The 21,065-nt window shown below is 48.2% G+C and overlaps 2 protein-coding genes across 2 annotated transcripts in view; one reads left to right on the forward strand and one right to left on the reverse strand.

Moving 5' to 3' along the window:
* WDR3 (WD repeat domain 3) overlaps nt 1-4,949 on the forward strand; it is a 59,841-nt gene extending 54,892 nt beyond the window's left edge. Inside the window, exons 25-27 of the mRNA XM_069760451.1 lie at nt 3,401-3,529; nt 3,718-3,811; nt 3,892-4,949. Of these exons, the coding sequence (XP_069616552.1) occupies nt 3,401-3,529; nt 3,718-3,811; nt 3,892-4,047 (379 nt within the window). The 3' untranslated portion in view covers nt 4,048-4,949. The remainder of the gene's footprint in view (nt 1-3,400; nt 3,530-3,717; nt 3,812-3,891) is intronic.
* A 14,331-nt stretch (nt 4,950-19,280) lies between these two features.
* The window catches only part of SPAG17 (sperm associated antigen 17), a 259,615-nt gene continuing 257,830 nt past the window's right edge, over nt 19,281-21,065 (reverse strand). The window contains exons 46-47 of the mRNA XM_069760452.1: nt 19,453-19,590; nt 19,281-19,372 (exon numbers count right to left, since the gene is read on the reverse strand). Of these exons, the coding sequence (XP_069616553.1) occupies nt 19,353-19,372; nt 19,453-19,590 (158 nt within the window). The 3' untranslated portion in view covers nt 19,281-19,352. The remainder of the gene's footprint in view (nt 19,373-19,452; nt 19,591-21,065) is intronic.

The raw sequence follows: 21,065 nt of genomic DNA on the forward strand, positions 1-21,065 counted from the left end.
CGGCACACGGTCTTTATTACTGACATCTAGTGGCTGCACAGAGTATGACGGCACACGGTCTTTATTACTGACATCTAGAGGCCGCACAGAGTATGACGACACACTGTCTTTATTACTGACACCTAGTGGCTGCACAGAGTATGACGACACACTGTCTTTATTACTGACATCTAGTGGTCGCACAGAGTATGACGACACACGGTCTTTATTACTGACATCTAGTGGCCGCACAGAGTATGACGACACACGGTCTTTATTACTGACATCTAGTGGCCGCACAGAGTATGACGACACACGGTCTTTATTACTGACATCTAGTGGCCGCACAGAGTATGACGACACACGGTCTTTATTACTGACATCTAGTGGCTGCACAGAGAACGACGGCACATGGTCTTTATTACTGACATCTAGTGGTCGCACAGAGTATGACGACACACGGTCTTTATTACTGACATCTAGTGGCCGCACAGAGTATGACGGCACACGGTCTTTATTACTGACATCTAGTGGTCGCACAGAGTATGACGACACACGGTCTTTATTACTGACATCTAGTGGCTGTACAGAGTATGACGACACACGGTCTTTATTACTGACATCTAGTGGCCGCACAGAGTATGACGACACACGGTCTTTATTACTGACATCTAGTGGCTGCACAGAGTATGACGACACACGGTCTTTATTACTGACATCTAGTGGCTGCACAGAGTATGACGACACACGGTCTTTATTACTGACATCTAGTGGTCGCACAGAGTATGACGACACACGGTCTTTATTACTGACATCTAGTGGCTGCACAGAGTATGGCGACACACGGTCTTTATTACTGACATCTAGTGGTCGCACAGAGTATGACGACACACGGTCTTTATTACTGACATCTAGTGGCTGCACAGAGTATGACGGCACACGGTCTTTATTACTGACATCTAGTGGCTGCACAGAGTATGACGGCACACGGTCTTTATTACTGACATCTAGTGGCTGCACAGAGTATGACGACACACGGTCTTTATTACTGACATCTAGTGGCTGCACAGAGTATGGCGACACACGGTCTTTATTACTGACATCTAGTGGTCGCACAGAGTATGACGACACACGGTCTTTATTACTGACATCTAGTGGCTGCACAGAGTATGACGGCACACGGTCTTTATTACTGACATCTAGTGGTCGCACAGAGTATGACGACACACGGTCTTTATTACTGACATCTAGTGGTCGCACAGAGTATGACGACACACGGTCTTTATTACTGACATCTAGTGGCTGCACAGAGTATGGCGACACACGGTCTTTATTACTGACATCTAGTGGTCGCACAGAGTATGACGACACACGGTCTTTATTACTGACATCTAGTGGCTGCACAGAGTATGGCGACACACGGTCTTTATTACTGACATCTAGTGGCTGCACAGAGTATGACGGCACACGGTCTTTATTACTGACATCTAGTGGCTGCACAGAGTATGACGACACACGGTCTTTATTACTGACATCTAGTGGCCGTACAGAGTATGACGACACACGGTCTTTATTACTGACATCTAGTGGCTGCACAGAGTATGACGACACACGGTCTTTATTACTGACATCTAGTGGCTGCACAGAGTATGACGACACACGGTCTTTATTACTGACATTTACTGGTCGCACAGAGTATGACGGCACACGGTCTTTATTACTGACATCTAGTGGCTGCACAGAGTATGGCGACACACGGTCTTTATTACTGACATCTAGTGGCCGCACAGAGTATGACGACACACGGTCTTTATTACTGACATCTAGTGGCCGCACAGAGTATGACGACACACGGTCTTTATTACTGACATCTAGTGGCCGCACAGAGTATGACGACACACGGTCTTTATTACTGACATCTAGTGGCCGCACAGAGTATGACGGCACACGGTCTTTATTACTGACATCTAGTGGCCGCACAGAGAACGACGGCACATGGTGTTTATTACTGACATCTAGTGGCCGCACAGAGTATGACGGCACACGGTCTTTATTACTGACATCTAGTGGTCGCACAGAGAACGACGGCACATGGTCTTTATTACTGACATTAGTGGCCGCACAGAGAACGACGGCACACGGTCTTTATTACTGACATCTAGTGGCCGCACAGAGTATGACGACACACGGTCTTTATTACTGACATCTAGTGGCCGCACAGAGTATGACGGCACACGGTCTTTATTACTGACATCTAGTGGTCGCACAGAGAACGACGGCACATGGTCTTTATTACTGACATTAGTGGCCGCACAGAGTATGACGGCACACGGTCTTTATTACTGACATCTAGTGGTCGCACAGAGTATGACGACACACTGTCTTTATTACTGACATCTAGTGGTCGCACAGAGTATGACGACACACGGTCTTTATTACTGACATCTAGTGGTCGCACAGAGTATGACGACACACTGTCTTTATTACTGACATCTAGTGGTCGCACAGAGTATGACGACACACGGTCTTTATTACTGACATCTAGTGGTCGCACAGAGTATGGCGACACACGGTCTTTATTACTGACATCTAGTGGCCGCACAGAGTATGACGACACACGGTCTTTATTACTGACATCTAGTGGCCGCACAGAGTATGACGACACACGGTCTTTATTACTGACATCTAGTGGCCGCACAGAGTATGACGACACACGGTCTTTATTACTGACATCTAGTGGCCGCACAGAGTATGACGGCACACGGTCTTTATTACTGACATCTAGTGGCCGCACAGAGAACGACGGCACACGGTCTTTATTACTGACATCTAGTGGCCGCACAGAGTATGACGGCACACGGTCTTTATTACTGACATCTAGTGGCCGCACAGAGAACGACGGCACATGGTGTTTATTACTGACATCTAGTGGCCGCACAGAGTATGACGGCACACGGTCTTTATTACTGACATCTAGTGGCCGCACAGAGAACGACGGCACATGGTGTTTATTACTGACATCTAGTGGCCGCACAGAGTATGACGGCACATGGTGTTTATTACTGACATCTAGTGGCCGCACAGTGTATGACGGCACGCAGAGTTTATTACTGACATCTAGTGGCCGCACAGAGAACGACGGCACATGGTGTTTATTACTGACATCTAGTGGCCGCACAGAGTATGACGGCACGCAGAGTTTATTACTGACATCTAGTGGCCGCACAGAGAACGACGGCACACGGTCTTTATTACTGACATCTAGTGGCTGTACAGAGTATGACAGCGCCAGAACAGAACACATTTTGTTGTAAAATGTTTAAGTAGATTTTATAAACTGTAATTGACCAGTGGGGTCAGGCGGCCGTTGTGGGGGATGGTGGTGTGGCCTCTGGTTTGTAACGTACGGTCTCCTCTGCAGCGAGCTGGAGGAGTCTCTCCTGGTTCTTCCGTTCTCCTACGTCCCGGATCTGCTGACTCTCTTCCGGGATTATATGCGGCGCAGTCAGGACGTGGAATTAATCTGCCGCTGCCTCTTTTTCTTGCTCAGGTTAGTCATGGGATGGGTCCTGGGGTGCAGAGGAGCTGGATATATCGGGGGGAGCTGTATGTTTGTACTGTGGGGGTCCACTATATGGGGCGTTAGGGGCTGACAATGCAGTGGTGCTCTAGATTGTTGGGGTGAATGTGTCATGGTCACGACATTGATCTCCCTGTTTTCTCCTGATCCATCACCAGGATCCATTTTGGGGAGATCACCAGTAACCACATGCTGCTGGGCGTCATGGAGGATCTGAAGAGCTGCACCATCTCGCGGGTGTCGGAGGTTCGGGTAGGTCCCCTGATCGCACGGTTTCCTGGCACTCCGTGTATTTCCTGTTCATCTTGTGACTCTCTCTCTGACCTTCTCAGGATGTAATGGGGGTGAACATGGCCGCCCTGCAGTTCTTGAAGAGAGAGATCGAAGCCAAAGAAGAAATTCTATTTTTTGCTGATGCCACCGAAAGGTTCGAGGAAAGGAAGAAAAAACGGAAAAAGAAGGAAAAGATGCTCCTGACCCTGGTGTGACACCCCCCCGAGCGCACATGGCGTGACCAGAGCACCGTGGGCCCCTGGTGTGACCTGGCGTGAGCGGTCGGAGCTCTGCGGGCCCCTGGCGTGAGCACCTGGAGCAGTGCGGGCCTTTGGTGTGAACACCTGGAGCACTGCGGGCCCCTGGTGTGAGCGGTCGAAGCACTGCGGGCCCCTGGCGTCAGCACCTGGAGCACTGCGGGCCCCTGGCGTCAGCACCTGGAGCACTGCGGGCCCCTGGCGTCAGCACCTGGAGCACTGCGGGCCCCTGGCGTCAGCACCTGGAGCACTGCGGGCCCCTGGCGTCAGCACCTGGAGCACTGCGGGCCCCTGGCGTCAGCACCTGGAGCACTGCGGGCCCCTGGCGTCAGCACCTGGAGCACTGCGGGCCCCTGGCGTCAGCACCTGGAGCACTGCGGGCCCCTGGCGTCAGCACCTGGAGCACTGCGGGCCCCTGGCGTCAGCACCTGGAGCACTGCGGGCCCCTGGCGTCAGCACCTGGAGCACTGCGGGCCCCTGGCGTCAGCACCTGGAGCACTGCGGGCCCCTGGCGTCAGCACCTGGAGCACTGCGGGCCCCTGGCGTCAGCACCTGGAGCACTGCGGGCCCCTGGCGTCAGCACCTGGAGCACTGCGGGCCCCTGGCGTCAGCACCTGGAGCACTGCGGGCCCCTGGCGTCAGCACCTGGAGCACTGCGGGCCCCTGGCGTCAGCACCTGGAGCACTGCGGGCCCCTGGCGTCAGCACCTGGAGCGCTGTTGACTCCCTCCCCCAGCTCTGGACTCTTAGAATGATCCCTACTCTCCCTGTGGTGGGATAGATGAGGACCCCGGACTCTGATGCTATGTACAGTGCTGCCCCCCACAGGACAATCGTTTTATTAAACAGATTTTTATGTTATCTGTGATTGATTCTGACCCTGACCTTTACACGGCCGCGGGGGGCTGTGTCGTACCTGTGGGGGCTCGCACGCACCTTAATCTGACCAGTGTGATGGACAACCCCAGTGTAATCAGAGCCCACCTTTATCTCTTTCTCTGTCGCTTCATTGGGGGGGACACAGGAGACCATGGTCTATGCTTCTGACCTTCTTACTGAAATGCTAGGGTCTCAATATTTAACACCAGAAAAAGACCTAATAAATTTAAAAGGATCAAAAATACTTATCATTAAAAAAAATTAAAAGTGCAAAAAATGAAGGGAAAAAAAAGTATAGTAACTTTAAGGGCTAATGTCTCCCTAGCTTCACCCTAGCTACCAGTGGAGGTTGGCACCCTAGTTGTCGACGTGATGGCACCCCCGCACCCTAAGAACCCTAATGCACCTGAGCATCGTACACACTGAAATATACACAAAACTATAGACGGTAGTCCCCAGAGTCTAATAGATGAATATCTTGTAGTTATTGCTGTATATTCCAGGAGAGATTCCGGAAAAATATAAGGTCACATTAATACCCCATCAAAAGTGATCTAGCCATAGTTTCTATTCACATTATTAGTCATCTTTGGGGCGACAGTTCAGACAATGAAAATCAATGATAAATGTCGCTATTGCACGGTGCCCATAAGTCATGTGGTCATATGACATAAGTGCCACTAATGGAGCAACAGGCCAATGGTTGCACGATAACGTTAGATAACGGAACAGCAAATCACCGTTCAGAAATCCCACACGATCGCGGTATTAATCCACGCTTCTCCCAATATCAAAAACCAGCACATAACTGGGTACATAGTCCAATATTAATAACCATGAAAGAGTTTCCACACACTTGTGCTACTTATCAGCCATTGTTATCTCCTTCTTCCCCCTTACTGTAAGGGTTCATCAGGGGATCCAGGGTTGGGGGCTTCAGTGTCCCCCCCCCCCCGGCCGTAGTCCGTGCTGTGTGCGGCAGAGTCCCGGCGCTGTATTTTTATATTGAGCACCACTAACAATCCATGTCCTCCCCCCTGTGTATACTGGGTAAGTAGTGGACCACAGATTGCATTCCACCGACGTCACCACGACCGTACATGGCACCGCCCGTCAACATTGTGTCAAGCGCGGGATGCATCTCCCAGACCCGCGTACCGGAAGTGAAATCGCCCCCGGCAAAACGCGCGTCTCCAGCCCATACACCGGAAATGAGATCATCAAGAAATACAGTACTAGGAACACAAAAGTCCCCGGGTATGCTTGGGGGGGTGCACATACGCTCCCATCCATCAGAAGGGCCCAACATTGGTTCCAGGGCTCCGGTGCGTCCGGCCCGATCCTTCTCATAGCGACAGTAGATAATGACTGATGGTAAATCGCAGCAAATACCTCCTGAACATATCAGGCACCAAGGCATAAAAAGTGCATAAACCATACGAAAGTGTAAAATGTGATCAACCACGAACACTAAATACATCAATCATAACAGTTTCCACAATTCCCTAGATAGCGCACACTGAGCCTATACATAGACCAAGCATGGTGGACCTGTGAGACCAGATTGTGCCATAAAGCTGGAGAAGCTCACCTGTCCCTTCCCGCTGGATGACCTTGCAGTCCCAATCTCCCTGTCTGACTGCGGGTTCAATTTTCTCCGTCCCTCGGAAATATAACCATTGTCCCCCCCCCCATGTTTTTCATTCACGTGCCGTGCCAATGGGGTGTCCCTCCCGTGGCTAATGTCACCCAGATGCTCCCTGATCCTTGCTCGCAGCTCCCGCTTCGTTTTGCCCACATAATCCATGAAGCAAGTGCAGAACATTTCACTCCTTTTTGTAAAGGAGCTAGAGAAGGTCTTGGGCAAACAAATTGACAAACTACAGCACCAACATCTGAGGGTTCCTAATGTCCTCTTTTTTTGGCTCTGTACCACAGTCTTTGGACCTCCCCTTCCTAAACGTGACCAATGGTCTAGGGGAGACAAGGTCACAGGTATCCGGGTCAGTTTTCACAATTGCCCAATATCGAGGATCTCCATGACCTTACTAGACTGGTCGTCCTAGGTGCCGATAAGCCTCATCACGGGGTCAGAACCCTGCTTCTTTCGGAGTGACTAGGGATAACCTGCTCACTTCCTTTGCATGTGTGTGCGCAGATTCAATAATGCCCTCTGGATAGCCCCTATTTTTTGAATCTTCCCCTAAGATTTTAGATTGAGACTCAAAATCTCCCCAGTTGGACCAGTTCCCTGCGGATACCTCATGTAATGGGGGTAGGATGATGACTCTCTCATCTCAAAAGGCTATTAGTTGAAGAGGTAGGTTCTAAGTCAGCCGTCATGTTCGACCCAGGTATTAATATCCAGAAATGTGATTTGCTTTCTCCCTACTTCTGTGGTAAAAAACAAACCTATGTCATTGGAGTTAAGGTGCTTGACAAATGCTCCAAAGGACTCTCAATCTCCCGCCCATAGGATGAGGATGTCATCTGTGTATCTCCCCCAGAATGATATTCGGGGGCACCAGATGACATCCCCATCCCTGAAAACCGTAGTGTCCTCCCGCCAACCCAGGAGCAGATTGGTGTAAGTGGGGGCACAGGGGCTCCCCATTGCCGTTCCCCTGAGTTGGTGGTAATACTTGCCATTAAAAAGAAATGATGGCGGAGTATGAATTCCAGGAGAGTCTCTAGAAAATTATTATGTGGACCCAGATGTACCCCCCTACCTTTCAGGAAATAGTTGACCGCTTTCAGACCCTCTTTATGTCTGATGCCGCTATATAAAGCTTCAACATCTATTGAGGCTAGTATGGTTCCTGGGCCAACTATAGTGCCCTCCAGTTTGTTAGGTCCATTGCATCCCTTAGGCAGGAGGGGAGAGCCTGCACAAATGGTCTCCGTACTTTGTCTATATACACTCTGGAATTCTGACACAGGGCACCGATCTCAGAGATGATTGTTCGTCCCTTTAAGGGATCAATGCCCTTAAGGATTTTAGGCCAAGCATAGAATGTTGTCACAACTGGCCATTTGGGCAACATAAAGTCATATTCACTTTTTGAAATAAGACTAAAGCCGAAGGGCCTCCATCAGAATTCTAGAGTCCCACAGTGTAGTCCTTAGTGGGATCCATGCAGGGGCGGACTGGGCCGGGTGGCATTTCATGAGTGGATTTGCCAGAGAGAATAGAGTTGCACATTGTAATATAATTACCTCTTTCCATTATTACCATGTTGCCCCCTTGTCCGATGGTTTTAGAACAACCTCTTTGTGGTTAGTTAAGTTTTCGAGGGCTCTTCTCTCACATGGAGGTAAATTCAGTCGGTAGGTTCATGTCTCGGGTTGATTTTGCATATCTTATTTGTCACTAATTGCAGAAAGATATCAATACTCCCTAAATCACCGACCAGGGGCATCTCTGTGCTCTTTGGTTTTAGATTGGAAAACTGCCCCTCTCCAATCCCTCTTTGGCCTTCATCTGACAATCCAGCCAACAATAGGACATCCGGAAGCTCTTCCAATGATATTATCCCTAATTGTTGACCTTTTACTTTATCATTCTGAACAAATCGCCTCCATTTGAGCTTCCATGTAAACAGGTTAATATCCTTAACCCATTCAAACCTAGTAGTTGGCATAAAGGAAAGTCCCTTTGAAAGGGCCGATTTTTCTGAATTATTAATATGTGTGAGGAGAGATTAATAATTTGATTGTCCTCGCCTCTATATAGATCTCCTCTGGTCTGCTCCTCTACTCGGGGGGCTGCATGTACGGTACATTCCCAAAGTTTGTACGGGACCAACCCTCTGGACTCTAAAAAAGAGGCATATAATGAGGTGGATGTTGAGGGTGTGGCTATGGTCGAAATTTGTGCATTTGGATGGGGTTTTGATGTAGACCGATCCTTCCCCTTTTATAACCACGTCCCACGCCCTCTCTGTCTTGGATAAGTCCCTGGTTGAGGATATTTAGAGTTATATTTGGCATCTGAGGATTCAGCCCCCTGAGGAAGCCCATGCGAAACGCGCGTTGGGGCTGCACACTTAGGCTACTGCAGTGGAGATCATGGATAAGGGCTTTATGTGGCACTCTGTCATGTTACCGCTTTCTTAAAGCGATACATACCCAATTTTTTTTATTATTTTCCCTGGTGGCATCACTCTATTGCTCAATTTTTTTTCACTGCAGCATTCATATTTTTACACAATTTCTCTCTATATATTTATTTATGGCCATAATGGTTGTATTTTGAGCAGTATTGTTTTCCCAGCCAGCGATATGTATTTTTTGTGAATTTATCTTTTTACTCGCTGCACTGGCATTTTCTGATGTGGTGTCATTTTCTGCCTTCCCATCCGCTTTAATACACGTGGTTCCTGGGTGTTACACCTGTGATATCAGCTATTCAACTTTGTCTGCGAACTCTTGTCATTAATTTGATTTATGTCACTTTGAATAAATTATGATTCTGATTTTTATCTGGGACTTTTTGTGCTTTTTTTTTCTCTTTTGTGTGGAATTGCTATTCAGGAGCGTCCAGTGCTACTGTAGCACCCCTACCACTTGGTTTCAGGGGGATGTGGAATAAGGAAATGTTCTCTGCTCTGAAGTTTTTGTTTTTAATACCGCGATCGTGTGGGATTTCTGAACAGTGATTTGCTGTTCCGTTATCTAACGTTACCCTGACATTTGTTATTGTGCAACCATTGGACTGTTGTTCCATTAGTGGCACTTATGTCATACGACCACATGACTCTTATGGGCACCGTGCAATAGTGACATTTATCATTGATTTTCATTGTCTGAACTGTCGCCCCAAAGATGACTAATAATGTGAATATAAACTATGGCTAGATCATTTTTGATGGGGTATTAATGTGACCTTATATTTTTGCAGAATCTCTCCTGGAATATACAGCAATAACTACAAGATATTCATCTCTATTAGACTCTGGGTACTACAGTCTAATATTTTTGTATGTGTTCTTTTCTGTGTATATTTCAGTGTGTAGGATGTTCAGGTGCATTAGGGTTCTTAGGGCTACTGACGTGGCGCGGGGGTGCCATCACGTCATCGACTAGGGTGCCAACCTCCGCTGGTAGCTAGGGTGAATCTTAGGGCTCATCTAGGGAGAGATAGATCAGAGGCCTAGTGCTCATCCTGTATCCTCATAAACTCTCTGTTTTTTTTTCCAGGCCCAGGAAAGCCTGTCCATCATTCTCGAGACTGTCTCAACTTGGCTGGTTTGTCAACAGGGCAAAGTCCCTACACAGCCTCTGATATTCCTTCGGCATGCTGTTCATCATCCTTCAGCTAAGGGTCTTTCTTTCCAAGAAGAGGGCAACCCTCCAGCAGGGGGTTCGCTCTCTGCGGAGTCCTCGACCTCCATCCTTCCGCTTGGCCATGGTGGTGGTGGTGACGGAGGTGATTCCTTTCGCGCAATTCCACTCCAGACCGCTTCAGCAAGCCATCCTATCACAGTGGAACTAGTCTATTCTCTCACTGGACCATCTAGTTCACATTTCCTCTCAGGTCAGGAGGTCTCTAAGTTGTTGGCTGTCATCCACGCTCATTCTTCGGAGTCGGTCTTTCCTTCCCATTCACTGGCAGGCGGTGACGATGGACGCCAGCCTTCTAAGCTGGGGAGTGGTTTTACGCAACCTGATGGTCCAGTGACATTGGTCGCCTGAAGAATATTCCCTACCTATCAACATCCTCAAGATGAGATCCATTCTTCTGTCCCTCGCCACTCATTGAAGCTTCTCGGGGTCCTGCCAGTTTGGGTACAGACAGACTATGCAACGGCAGTGGCATATGTCAACCACCAAGGAGGAACTCTGAGTCCCTTGGCTATGTCCAAAGTCTCCAAGCTCCTCCTCTGGGTAGAGACGAAGGATCCAGCGATATCTGCGGTTCATATTCTCGGCGTGGTCAACGGGGCTGCCGACTTTCTCAGTCGCAAGGCCTTGTGGCGGTAGAGTGGTCTCAACATCAGGATGTCTTCCATCGCATTTGTCTTCGATGAGGCACTCCAGATGTAGATCTTATAGCGTCCCGGGTGAACAGGAAGGTCCCACAGTTCGTTTCCAGGTCCCATGATCGTCTCACGATGTTCTAGTGATACTCTGGTCACAGGTTGCACTTCCCTATCTGTTCTCTCCTCTCCTTCCAGGCTGTTGAAAAAGATCAAGGCGTAAGGGGTGCACATATTCATCACTGTAATGAGTGGTACCACGTGACCGCTCACACAAGACAGACTGCTGGCGCTGAGAGGAGACATCGCGGGAGCTGGGTGAGTATTTCTCGGCAAGCGGGCGGGCGCACAGGGGGATGGGAGGTGACCCCAAACTTTATTTTTAACCATAAAAAACCCTTGATTTTTCATTCCTTCTCTCCAGCGAACGCTGCTGGGGAGAAGGAATGAATGCCGGCTTCAGTACCAAAAGCAGGGGACAGCGCTTAACTGTTGCGCTGTCTCCTGCACGGTCCGTGTGGTCCTCAGTCGGCACACGGCTGCCGCACGTGTGCCACACTGATGTGCCACGTGAGCACACGGACACGGATAACTCCGGTACCGATTTTCTCTGGTACCGGAATTAGCTGGATGTGTGAAACCGGCCTCAGACGGCACTTGGATGCTCCAGGACAGATCGGATCTTCTTTTCCATGGTCTGATCTTCCACCAGACTTCTTGGTCGCTCGATTTAACAACATGGCTGTTAAAACCCCAGGTTCTAAGAGCATCCGGGTTTTTGGGACTTACTCGTCCAGGCCATGATCCGGGCTATGAAGACGTCTTCTTCTCTGGTGTATTATCGGACTTGGAAATCTTATTTCCGTTGATGTGACTCTAATCACATTGCGCCTATGTCTGTTTTTCTCCCTTCGATTCTGGTTTTTCTTCAGGCTGGGCTTCAGGCAGGCCTTGCCCTCAGTTGTCTAAAGGGCCAGGTGTCAGTTCCTTCCATTCTTTTCTAGAAAAACTTGCCCTTCCTTTCTTGGGTCAGAACATTTTCTTCAGGGTGTAGCGCACGCCCCACCACCATACCGGACTTCAATTTAGTCCTGGAGGCCCTTGGGAGTTCCTCATTTGAACCGCTTTGAGAAGTCTCTCATCTGTTCTATCATGGATGGTGGTGTTTCTTGTGACCATCACCTCCGTTAGGTGCATTTCGGAGTTGGCGGCTCTTTCCTTTCGCCCCCATTTTTGGTTCTTCACCAGGTGGTTTTGTGCCCAATACATTCTTTGCTTCCCAAGGTTGTGTCCGCCTTTCATCTAAATGAGGATATTGTCCTCTCTTCCTTTTGCCCAGCACCGACTCATCCTCTAGAGCGTTCACTGGACAGGTTAGACCTGGTCAGAGCGGTGCAGATCGATCTGGCTAGGACCGCCCCATTTTGGAAGACAGATTCTCTTTGTCATACCTGAGGGTGCAATTAGAGGCCTTTCAGCCTCCAAGGCTATGTTTGCTCGCCATACGGCAATCTTGGAGGCATACCAGGTGAAGAACAGAGCACCTCCCCCTGGGATTAAGGCGCACTCTACCCATGCAGTGGGCACCTCCTGGGCGATACACCATAGAGCCTCCGCCCTGCAACTCTGCAAAGAGTAAACCTGGTCCTCCATCGACACTTTCGCCAAGTTTTACAGGGTCCACACCTACGCTTCGGTGGACGCCAGCCTAGGTAGAAGGATCTTGCAGGCGGCAGTGGTTAGTTCTCTGACGGAGTTCCTGCTGTTCCCTCCCCAGGGACTGCTTTAGGACATCACATGGTTTCCTGTGCCCCCCAAAGAAGCTATAGAGAGAACAGGATTTTTCCCAGGACGTCCCTTATGACATATGTAGTCCTACTCATCCTCTAGGGACAGGAAACACACAGGAGGTTAGAAGCTCCCCTCCACCTCACCCTCTGTGTTTTTCCTGTTCCTAGTAGGACAGAGCGCAGCAAGAGGAGCGCAAACAACTTACGGGAGGAGCTCAGTAGGATCAGAGGGGACTGCATCTCTTCCTTTCCCGCTGTCAAGAGGCTCCAAGGCTGATACCTCACTGGGTGGGGGTCCCTCAGCCTTTCTCTGGAGCAGGACGGAGCTACCACCTTGCCGCTTCCCTCTCCAGAGGGCTTTCGGTTCCACACTGCGGCCGGCCGCTGGACTTCTGGTAGATCAGGCTCCTCTTCCTGAAAAAGACAGAGAAAATGCCCGACATGCAACAAGAAGCTCGTTGATGAGTAGGGTGATAGACAGAAATGAGGGAGGAGATGTAGGGGAGGCTGTACTGTGGAAAGGACGGGTAGGGAAATGAGGGAGGAGATGTATGGGGGGTCGCCTTATGGAGAGCTTTGTGTGTGACAACAAGCAGTTTGAATTGAATTCTATAATGAATGGGCAGCCAGTGCAATGACTGGTCAATAGCGGGCGCGTCTGAATACAGATTAGCCAGATGGACCACCCTGGCTGCTGCATTAAGGATGGACTGGAGAGGGGAAAGTCGAGTGAGGGGGAGGCCAATTAATAGAGCGTTACAGTAGTCCAGGCGGGAGTGGATCAGGGCAACAGTGAGGGTCTTTGTTGCTTCCATGGTGAGAAAAGGGCGGATCCTAGAGAGAGGGTGAAAGTTTTCCCCAAAGCCTTTTGGAACAGAGAGAAAAGTATTTTTTCTCATCCGAAAATACGGATGATCTGTTGAGTGCTCTAAGAGCTACCATGAAGGTCGAGGAGTCTCAAGTGCCTCACAGGATTCAGGATGAAATGTTTGGGGGGCTGAGAACACAAAGGAATAGTGTTCCAGGTCAACCAAGATATTAAGGCAATGATCCTGGAAGAATAGGAAGATACAGAAGCTGCTTGCCATTCCCACAGACTTTAAGGCTCATCTCCCCTTTGATCCAGAGGAAGTCAAGGCTTGGGAAGAAATACTCAAGGTGGACTTCCCTATTGCCAAGGTTGCAAAAAAAGACCTCAATACCATTTGAGGACTTTTCCTGCCTGCGGGATGCTATGGACAGAAAGGCAGAGGGACTGTGGAAGAGAAGTTGGGAGTCTTCAGCAGCCGTGATTAAGGCACACATCTTCGGTCCAGTGCTAGATGACATTTTACAGAGGGCCGCTGACTACATGAAAGGGTTCCAGGAACAGAAAACCAAAAAATACCATTCCTTTCGTAGGCCCCATCAGTCCCACAGGCAGGACTATAAGTGGAAGGGGAAGATAGGCACGTGGAGTTACCCCAAGGGGGGCAGAGGTAGATCGACCCAGTTTTTTTTCAACCACATAGGAGTTCTTGACATCAGGAAGGTTGGAGAGAGCAGTTAGTTGAGCCGGTACCCATTTCAGAGATAGGCCAGGGTCAGTACTCCTCCCTTTTCCCCATAAAAAAAATCTTCAGGCAAATATCGTACCATTGTAAACCTAAACCTCCTGAATCCATCGGTCAGGTACAAAAAATTCAAAATGGAGACAAAATCAAGCATTCAGTTGACAGGGAAGGACTCAGCCATGAGCATGTTAGATCTAAGAGATGCATACTATCATGTGCCGATACACCCAGACCACCACCAGTATCACTGGATCATCAGAGAGCAAGCCACCATTTCCAATTTACATGTCTACCGTTTGGCCTGTCCTCAGCCCCTCGTATCTTTATGAAGGTAATGATGGAGGTGGAAGCCTTTCTGAGGGGGAAGGGAATTACTGTGGCTCCATATCTAGACAACATCCTTCTAGTAGTGGACTCAGCTATCCTCCTCAATCAACACTTGGCCCAGACTATCAACATCCTAGAGGGCCTGGGTTGGCTCATCAACTGAGAAAAATCCTGTGTATAATGTCACTGATCACTGTATTACATGTATACTATATACAGAGCTCCTGTGTATAATGTCATTGGTGATCACTGTATCACCTGAACACTATATACAGAGGTCCTGTGTATAATGTCACTGGTGATCACTGTATTACCTGTAATAAAAATAATAATAATCTTTATTTATATAGCGCCAACATATTCCGCAGCGCTTTACAGTTTAACAGCTTCAAACACAACAGTCATAAGTAACAATGTTAACAATACAACAATTAAAGCAACACAAGACGACCCTGCTCGTGAGAGCTTACAATCTACAATGAGGTGGGGGAGATGCAATGTACAGGTGTGTGTTTACAATGATGTATTTACAATGAGGGTCCAGCCATCTTCAGGGAGTGGGGGATAGATGGAAATAGTGAATGGGCTACACACAAACATAAAATGACTGATTAGGGAACATGATAGGCCGCTCTGAACAAATGTGTTTTGAGGGAGCGCCTAAAACTATGCAAATTGTGGATGGTCCTAATTTCTTGGGGTAGAGCATTCCAGAGGATTGGCGCAGCATGGGAGAAGTCTTGGAGTCGGGAGTGGGAGGTACAGATTAGTGCAGAGGTTAGCCGAAAGTCATTTGCAGAGCGCAGTGGTCTGTTAGGCTGATAGACAGAAATGAGGGAGGAGATGTAAGGGGGGCCGCACTGTGGAGAGCTTTCTGGGTGAGAACAAGTACTTTGAATTGTATCCTGTAATGAATGGGCAGTCAGTGTAATGACTGGCGAAGAGCGGACGCATCCGAGTAACGATTAGCCAGATGGACGACCCTGGCTGCTGCATTAAGGATGGACTGGAGAGGGGAAAGTCGAGTGAGGGGGAGGCCAATAAATAGAGCGTTACAGTAGTCCAGGCGGGAGTGGATCAGGGCGCCAGTGAGGGTTTTTGTTGTTTCTATAGTGAGAAAAGGGCGGATTCTAGAGATGTTCTTTAGGTGTAAGCGGCATGAGCGGGCAAGAGAATGTATGTAGGAGGTGAAGGAGAGATCGGAGTCAAACATAACACCCAGACAGCGCGCCTGCTGACGGGGTGTTATGGTGCCACCCACAGAAAGGGAAATGTCAGATTTAGGGAGGTTAGTAGATGGTGGTAGCAGAAGAAGTTCAGTTTTGGAGAGGTTGACTTTCAGATAGAGAGCAGACATGATGTCAGAGACTGCGGACAGTCAGTGGTGTTCTGTAGTACAGCGGGGGTAAGGTCAGGGGATGACGTGTATAGTTGTGTGTCGTCGGCATAAAGATGGTACTGAAAGCCAAATCTGCTGATGGTCTGTCCAATTGGGGCGGTGTAGAGGGAGAAGAGAAGGGGGCCAAGGACTGAGCCCTGAGGTACCCCAACAGTGAGAGGAAGAGGAGATGAAGTGGAGCCAGAGAACAGAACACTGAAGGAGCGGTCAGAAAGGTAGGAGGAGAACCAGGAGAGAGCAGTGTCCTTAATGCCAAGTGACTGGAGCCTAGAGAGTAAGAGAGGGTGGTCAACAGTGTCGAAGGCTGCAGAAAGGTCGAGAAGAATGAGCAGAGTGGTTACCTTTACATTTTGCTGTCAGAAGGTCGTTGGTCACTTTGATGAGTGCAGTTTCTCTCGAGTGTAAGGGGCGGAAGCCGGACTGTGAAGGGTCTAGGAGGGAGTGAATGGAGAGGTAATGGGTAAGGCGGGAGTAGATCAGGCGCTCCAAGAGTTTAGAGATGAAGGGGAGATTGGAGACCGGTCTGTAGTTGTTTGGGCAGGATGGGTCGAGGGTGGGTTTCTTTAGTGACGAAGTAATGATAGAGTGTTTGAAGGAGGACGGGAAAATGCCTGAGGAGAGTGAGAGATTAAAGATTGTAGTTAGGTGAGTAGTGATAACTGGAGAGAGAGACTGAAGGAGATGAGAGGGAATGGGGTCAGTAGAGCATGTAGTCAGACGAGAAGAGAGGAGCCTGGAGAATTCTTCTTCTGTGATGGGATCGAATGTGGAGAGTGAGCCAGGGCTGTTTCACTCTGTGTTTGGAGGTTCTGAGGGTGAGGGGAGCTACTTGGTCTAGGGTGCTTCTAAGAGTGTCATTGTAGTGATGTACCGCCAGATCAGGACAAGAATAAGAAGAGACTGGGGACAGTGATGAGTGTAAGGAGTCTGAAAGTGTATGAGGGTTAATGGCTTGTAGATTTCTGACTGAATGGTAGGTAGGAGGGTGCTGGGGTGAGCGAGGATTTGTGAGTGTGTAGGAGAGAATGTTGTGGTCAGAGAGGGGAAGCGGTGAGTTATTTAGGTAGAAGATTGAACACAGCCGGACAAAGACCAGGTCAAGGGTGTTACCGTCCTTGTGAGTCTCAGAGGTTGAGAGCTGTGAGAGGCCGAGCGAAGTGGTTAGTGATAGAAGCTGGGATGCAGCTGGTGTTCTGGGCCCCGGTGATCACTGTATTACCTGTACACTATATACAGAGGTCCTGTGTATAATGTCACTGGTGATCACTGTATTACCTGTACACTATATAGAGGTCCTGTGTATAGGGTCACTGGTGATCACTGTATTACCTGTATACTATATACAGAGCTCCTGTGTATAATGTCACTGGTGATCACTGTATTACCTGTACACTATACACTTTATACAGAGGTCATGTGTATAATAAAGCAGGGGTGGAGGGCACCATCAACAATAACACAATATAATAATAGGGGATCTGCCCAGAGTATGTCAATATAGAACACAACAAGAGAAGAAAAGAGACATACCACAAACTGGGGAACACCCTAAATACAAAATGTACTAATTTGAAATAATTTATTTATAATTTATGTGTGTTGTTTGGACTCTAATAAATTATTTCAAATTAGTACATTTTGTATTTAGGGTGTTCCCCAGTTTGCGGTATGTCTCTTTTCTTCTCTTGTTTAGGTCATGTGTATAATGTCACTGGTGATCACTGTATTACCTGAACACTATATACAGAGCTCCTGTGGATAATGTCATTGGTGATCCTTGTATTACAAACAGGCAATCCTCCACATGTATTCAAGCTGTCTAGCAGCCGCAAATCATGCAGCTGCATCGACATAAACTAAATCTCTGAGCACGCCGAAATACTTGGAGACAACCCGAGCATGCTCGGAGAAGCTCGAGTAACGAGCGTACTCGCTCATCACTAGTGGTACTATGTAGTCTGGTCATGGTGTGACGGTAAATGTATGTGACTCATTCCCTTAAAGAAAAATACAAAAAAATATATTCATATTTAATAGTTTAGAGTAGAGTAGGGCCCGGCCAAAAGAGTCTACCATGTAGTGGTGGTGGCTTAAAAAACTTTTGGCCAGAACAAAAGCTGCTGGTTATGTGTGTGATCTGGTGTTTGATGGAAACTGTTAATATCTAATTGCTGAGGATGTGGAGAAGTTGAGTTTTTCCAAGAGCGGGCGGTGGGACTGTAGAAGGTTTGAAGGATGGAGGCAGATCTGCGGTGGAGCCTGGGCGGGGTCTCAAGGGGGCACAAAAATGTTGCCAGTATTGGGCCCCGAAATTGCTAGTTGCAGCCCCACATACAGTACGCAGGGAAGAATAAGGGCAAGAAAGCCTCGAAGTCAACTTTATCCAGGTGGATTACATCGACCATATCGTGAGCATACGAGTGAGAAAAAAAAAAAAAGATCCCTGGCTTAATTTTAAAGCTCACTCCACAGGTGCGATTTCGGTATCCTGGGCCAAGAGAGTAGGGGTTTCTATAGACCAGATCTGCAGGGCTGCAACTTGGTCTAATATAACGCCTTTCTGTAGACACTACAAGCTAGACGTAATGTGAGGTCAGCAGTCAGCTTACGGACGGAAGGTCCTGCAGGCAGTGGTCCCACCAGAATGCCATTGATTTGGTATTTCTCCTGTCGTGGTCCTAGTCCTACTGGTTATTATACCTGACTTCTGAAGCTGATCTGAAGTTAACATTTGTATGTAAGAATTCAATAAAACAGAGTTGCATCCATCCTGGTGATTGGTAAGACACTGAGGGTGAGGTGGAGAAGACGGGGCTTTTAACCTCTTGTGTGTTTCCTGTCCATAAATGATAAGTAGGACTACCTCCTGTCATGATGGACTCCTGGAAATACAATTACCGGTAGGACTAATTCCTATTTTTGGTTACTCACCGTAAAATCTGTTTCTCGGAGCCTTCATTGGGGGGACACAGCACCCTCCCAAGTGTATCAGCTGTATACCGTGTTACATTGTTACAGTTTGGTGTTTTGTTTCTCTCTAACTTGTGGCTTCTCCTACTGCTTCTCACCAACTGACTCACCTGGTGCCGGTCGGTGGGGCGGACACTGAGGAGGAGGAGATCATTTGGGAATAGTGGCAGCAGTGTGCACCATGGTTTCCTGTGTCCCCCAATAAAGGCTCCGAGAAACAGATTTTACAGTGAGTAACCAAAAATCCTGTATTACCGCTCCACAAAATTAGACGATATTAAAAGAATTTACCCGGAGACATTTCACAGAATTTATTTCAGATTTCAGTTTATCATAATAATAAAATACATTTCTGCAAAGAACAAGAATCAGACAGTGGATCTGCGCCCTGGAGAGAAAAGAAAGGAGAGTGAGTGAGCAGCAGAAGCCCCCCGGACTCCTCTGTTCTCAGCCTCCCTTGTATCTCACCCGAGTCAGTGGGTCTCTGATGCCGCAGTAGCTCCAGGCGTGAGTGGGGGCTTGTGCTGATTAGTCGGACGCCGGACCCCAATCCTCGGTTGGGTTTTCCCTCACATCGTCTCTCATAAACGCCTTCAGTTAGGACAAGTGGGGAAGAATCAAGGATAAATCCCAGAATCATGTGACATGTACACAGGGAAGGCGCACTACAATCACCAGAATAACCCAGCTAACACTGCCCAAAAACTCATGCTGTAGTTCAGATACACACGTTATTATACTCCAGAGCTGCACTCACTATTCTGCTGGAGCAGTCACTGTGTACATACAGAGGGGGAAATAAGTATTTGATCCCTTGCTGATTTTGCAAATTTTCCCACTGACAAAGACAGGAGCAGTCTATAATTTTAAGGGTAGGTATTTGATCCCCTACCAGCCATTAAGAGTTCTGGCTCTTACAAACCAGTTAGACGCTCCTAATCACCTCGTTACCTGCATTAATGACAGCTGTCTTACATAGTCACCTTTATAAAAGACTCCTGTCCACAGAGTCCATTCATCAGTCAGACTGTAACCTCTACAACATGGGCAAGACCAAAGAGCTTTATAAGGATGTCAGGGACAAGATCATAGACCCGCACAAAGCTGGAATGGGCTGCAAAACCATAAGTAAGACGCTGGGAGAGAAGGAGACAACTGTTGGTGCAATAGTAAGAAAATGGAAGAAATACAAAATGACTGTGAATCGACATTGATCTGGGGCACTATGCAAAATCTCACCTCGTGGGGTATCCTTGATCATGAGGAAGGTGAGAGATCAGCCTAAAACTACACGTGGGGAACTTGTTAATGATCTCAAGGCAGCTGGGACCACAGTCACCAAGAAAACCATTGGTAACACATTATGTGGTAAAGGTCTGAAGTTTCCCAATGACACCTCGATGATTCTGTGAGTGATTGGGAGAAGGTGCTGTGGTCAGATGAGACCAAAATTGAGCTCTTTGGCATCAACTCAACTCGCTGTGTTTGGAGGAAGAGAAATGCTGCCTATGACCTAAAGAACACCATCCCCACTGTCAAGCATGGAGGTGGAAATATTATGTTTTGGGGTGTTTCTCTGCTAAGGGCACATGACTACTTCACCGCATCAATGGGAGAATGGATGGAGCCATGTACCGTAAAATCCTGAGTGACAACCTCCTTCCCTCCACCAGGACATTAAAAATGGGTTGTGCCTGGGTCTTCCACCAAGACAATGACCCAAAACATACAGCCAAGGCAACAAAGGAGTGGCTCAAAAAGAAGCACATTAAGGTCATGGAGTGGCCTAGCCAGTCTCCAGACCTTAATCCCATAGAAAACCTATGGAGGGAGGTGAAGCTCCGAGTTGCCAAGTGACGGCCTCAAAATCTTAATGATTTAGAGATGATCTGCAAAGAGGAGTGGAGCAAAATTCCTCGTGACATGTGCGCAAACCTCATCATCAACCACAAGAACCATCTGACTGCTGGGCTTGCCAACAAGGGTTTTACCACCCAGTATTAAGTCTTGTTTGCCAGAGGGATCAATACTTATTTCTCACTGCAAAATGCAAATAAATGTATAGAATTTATACAATGTGA

This window comes from Ranitomeya imitator, chromosome 3 (genome assembly GCF_032444005.1).
Source record: "Ranitomeya imitator isolate aRanImi1 chromosome 3, aRanImi1.pri, whole genome shotgun sequence".
Classification (NCBI taxonomy): Eukaryota; Metazoa; Chordata; class Amphibia; order Anura; family Dendrobatidae; genus Ranitomeya; species Ranitomeya imitator.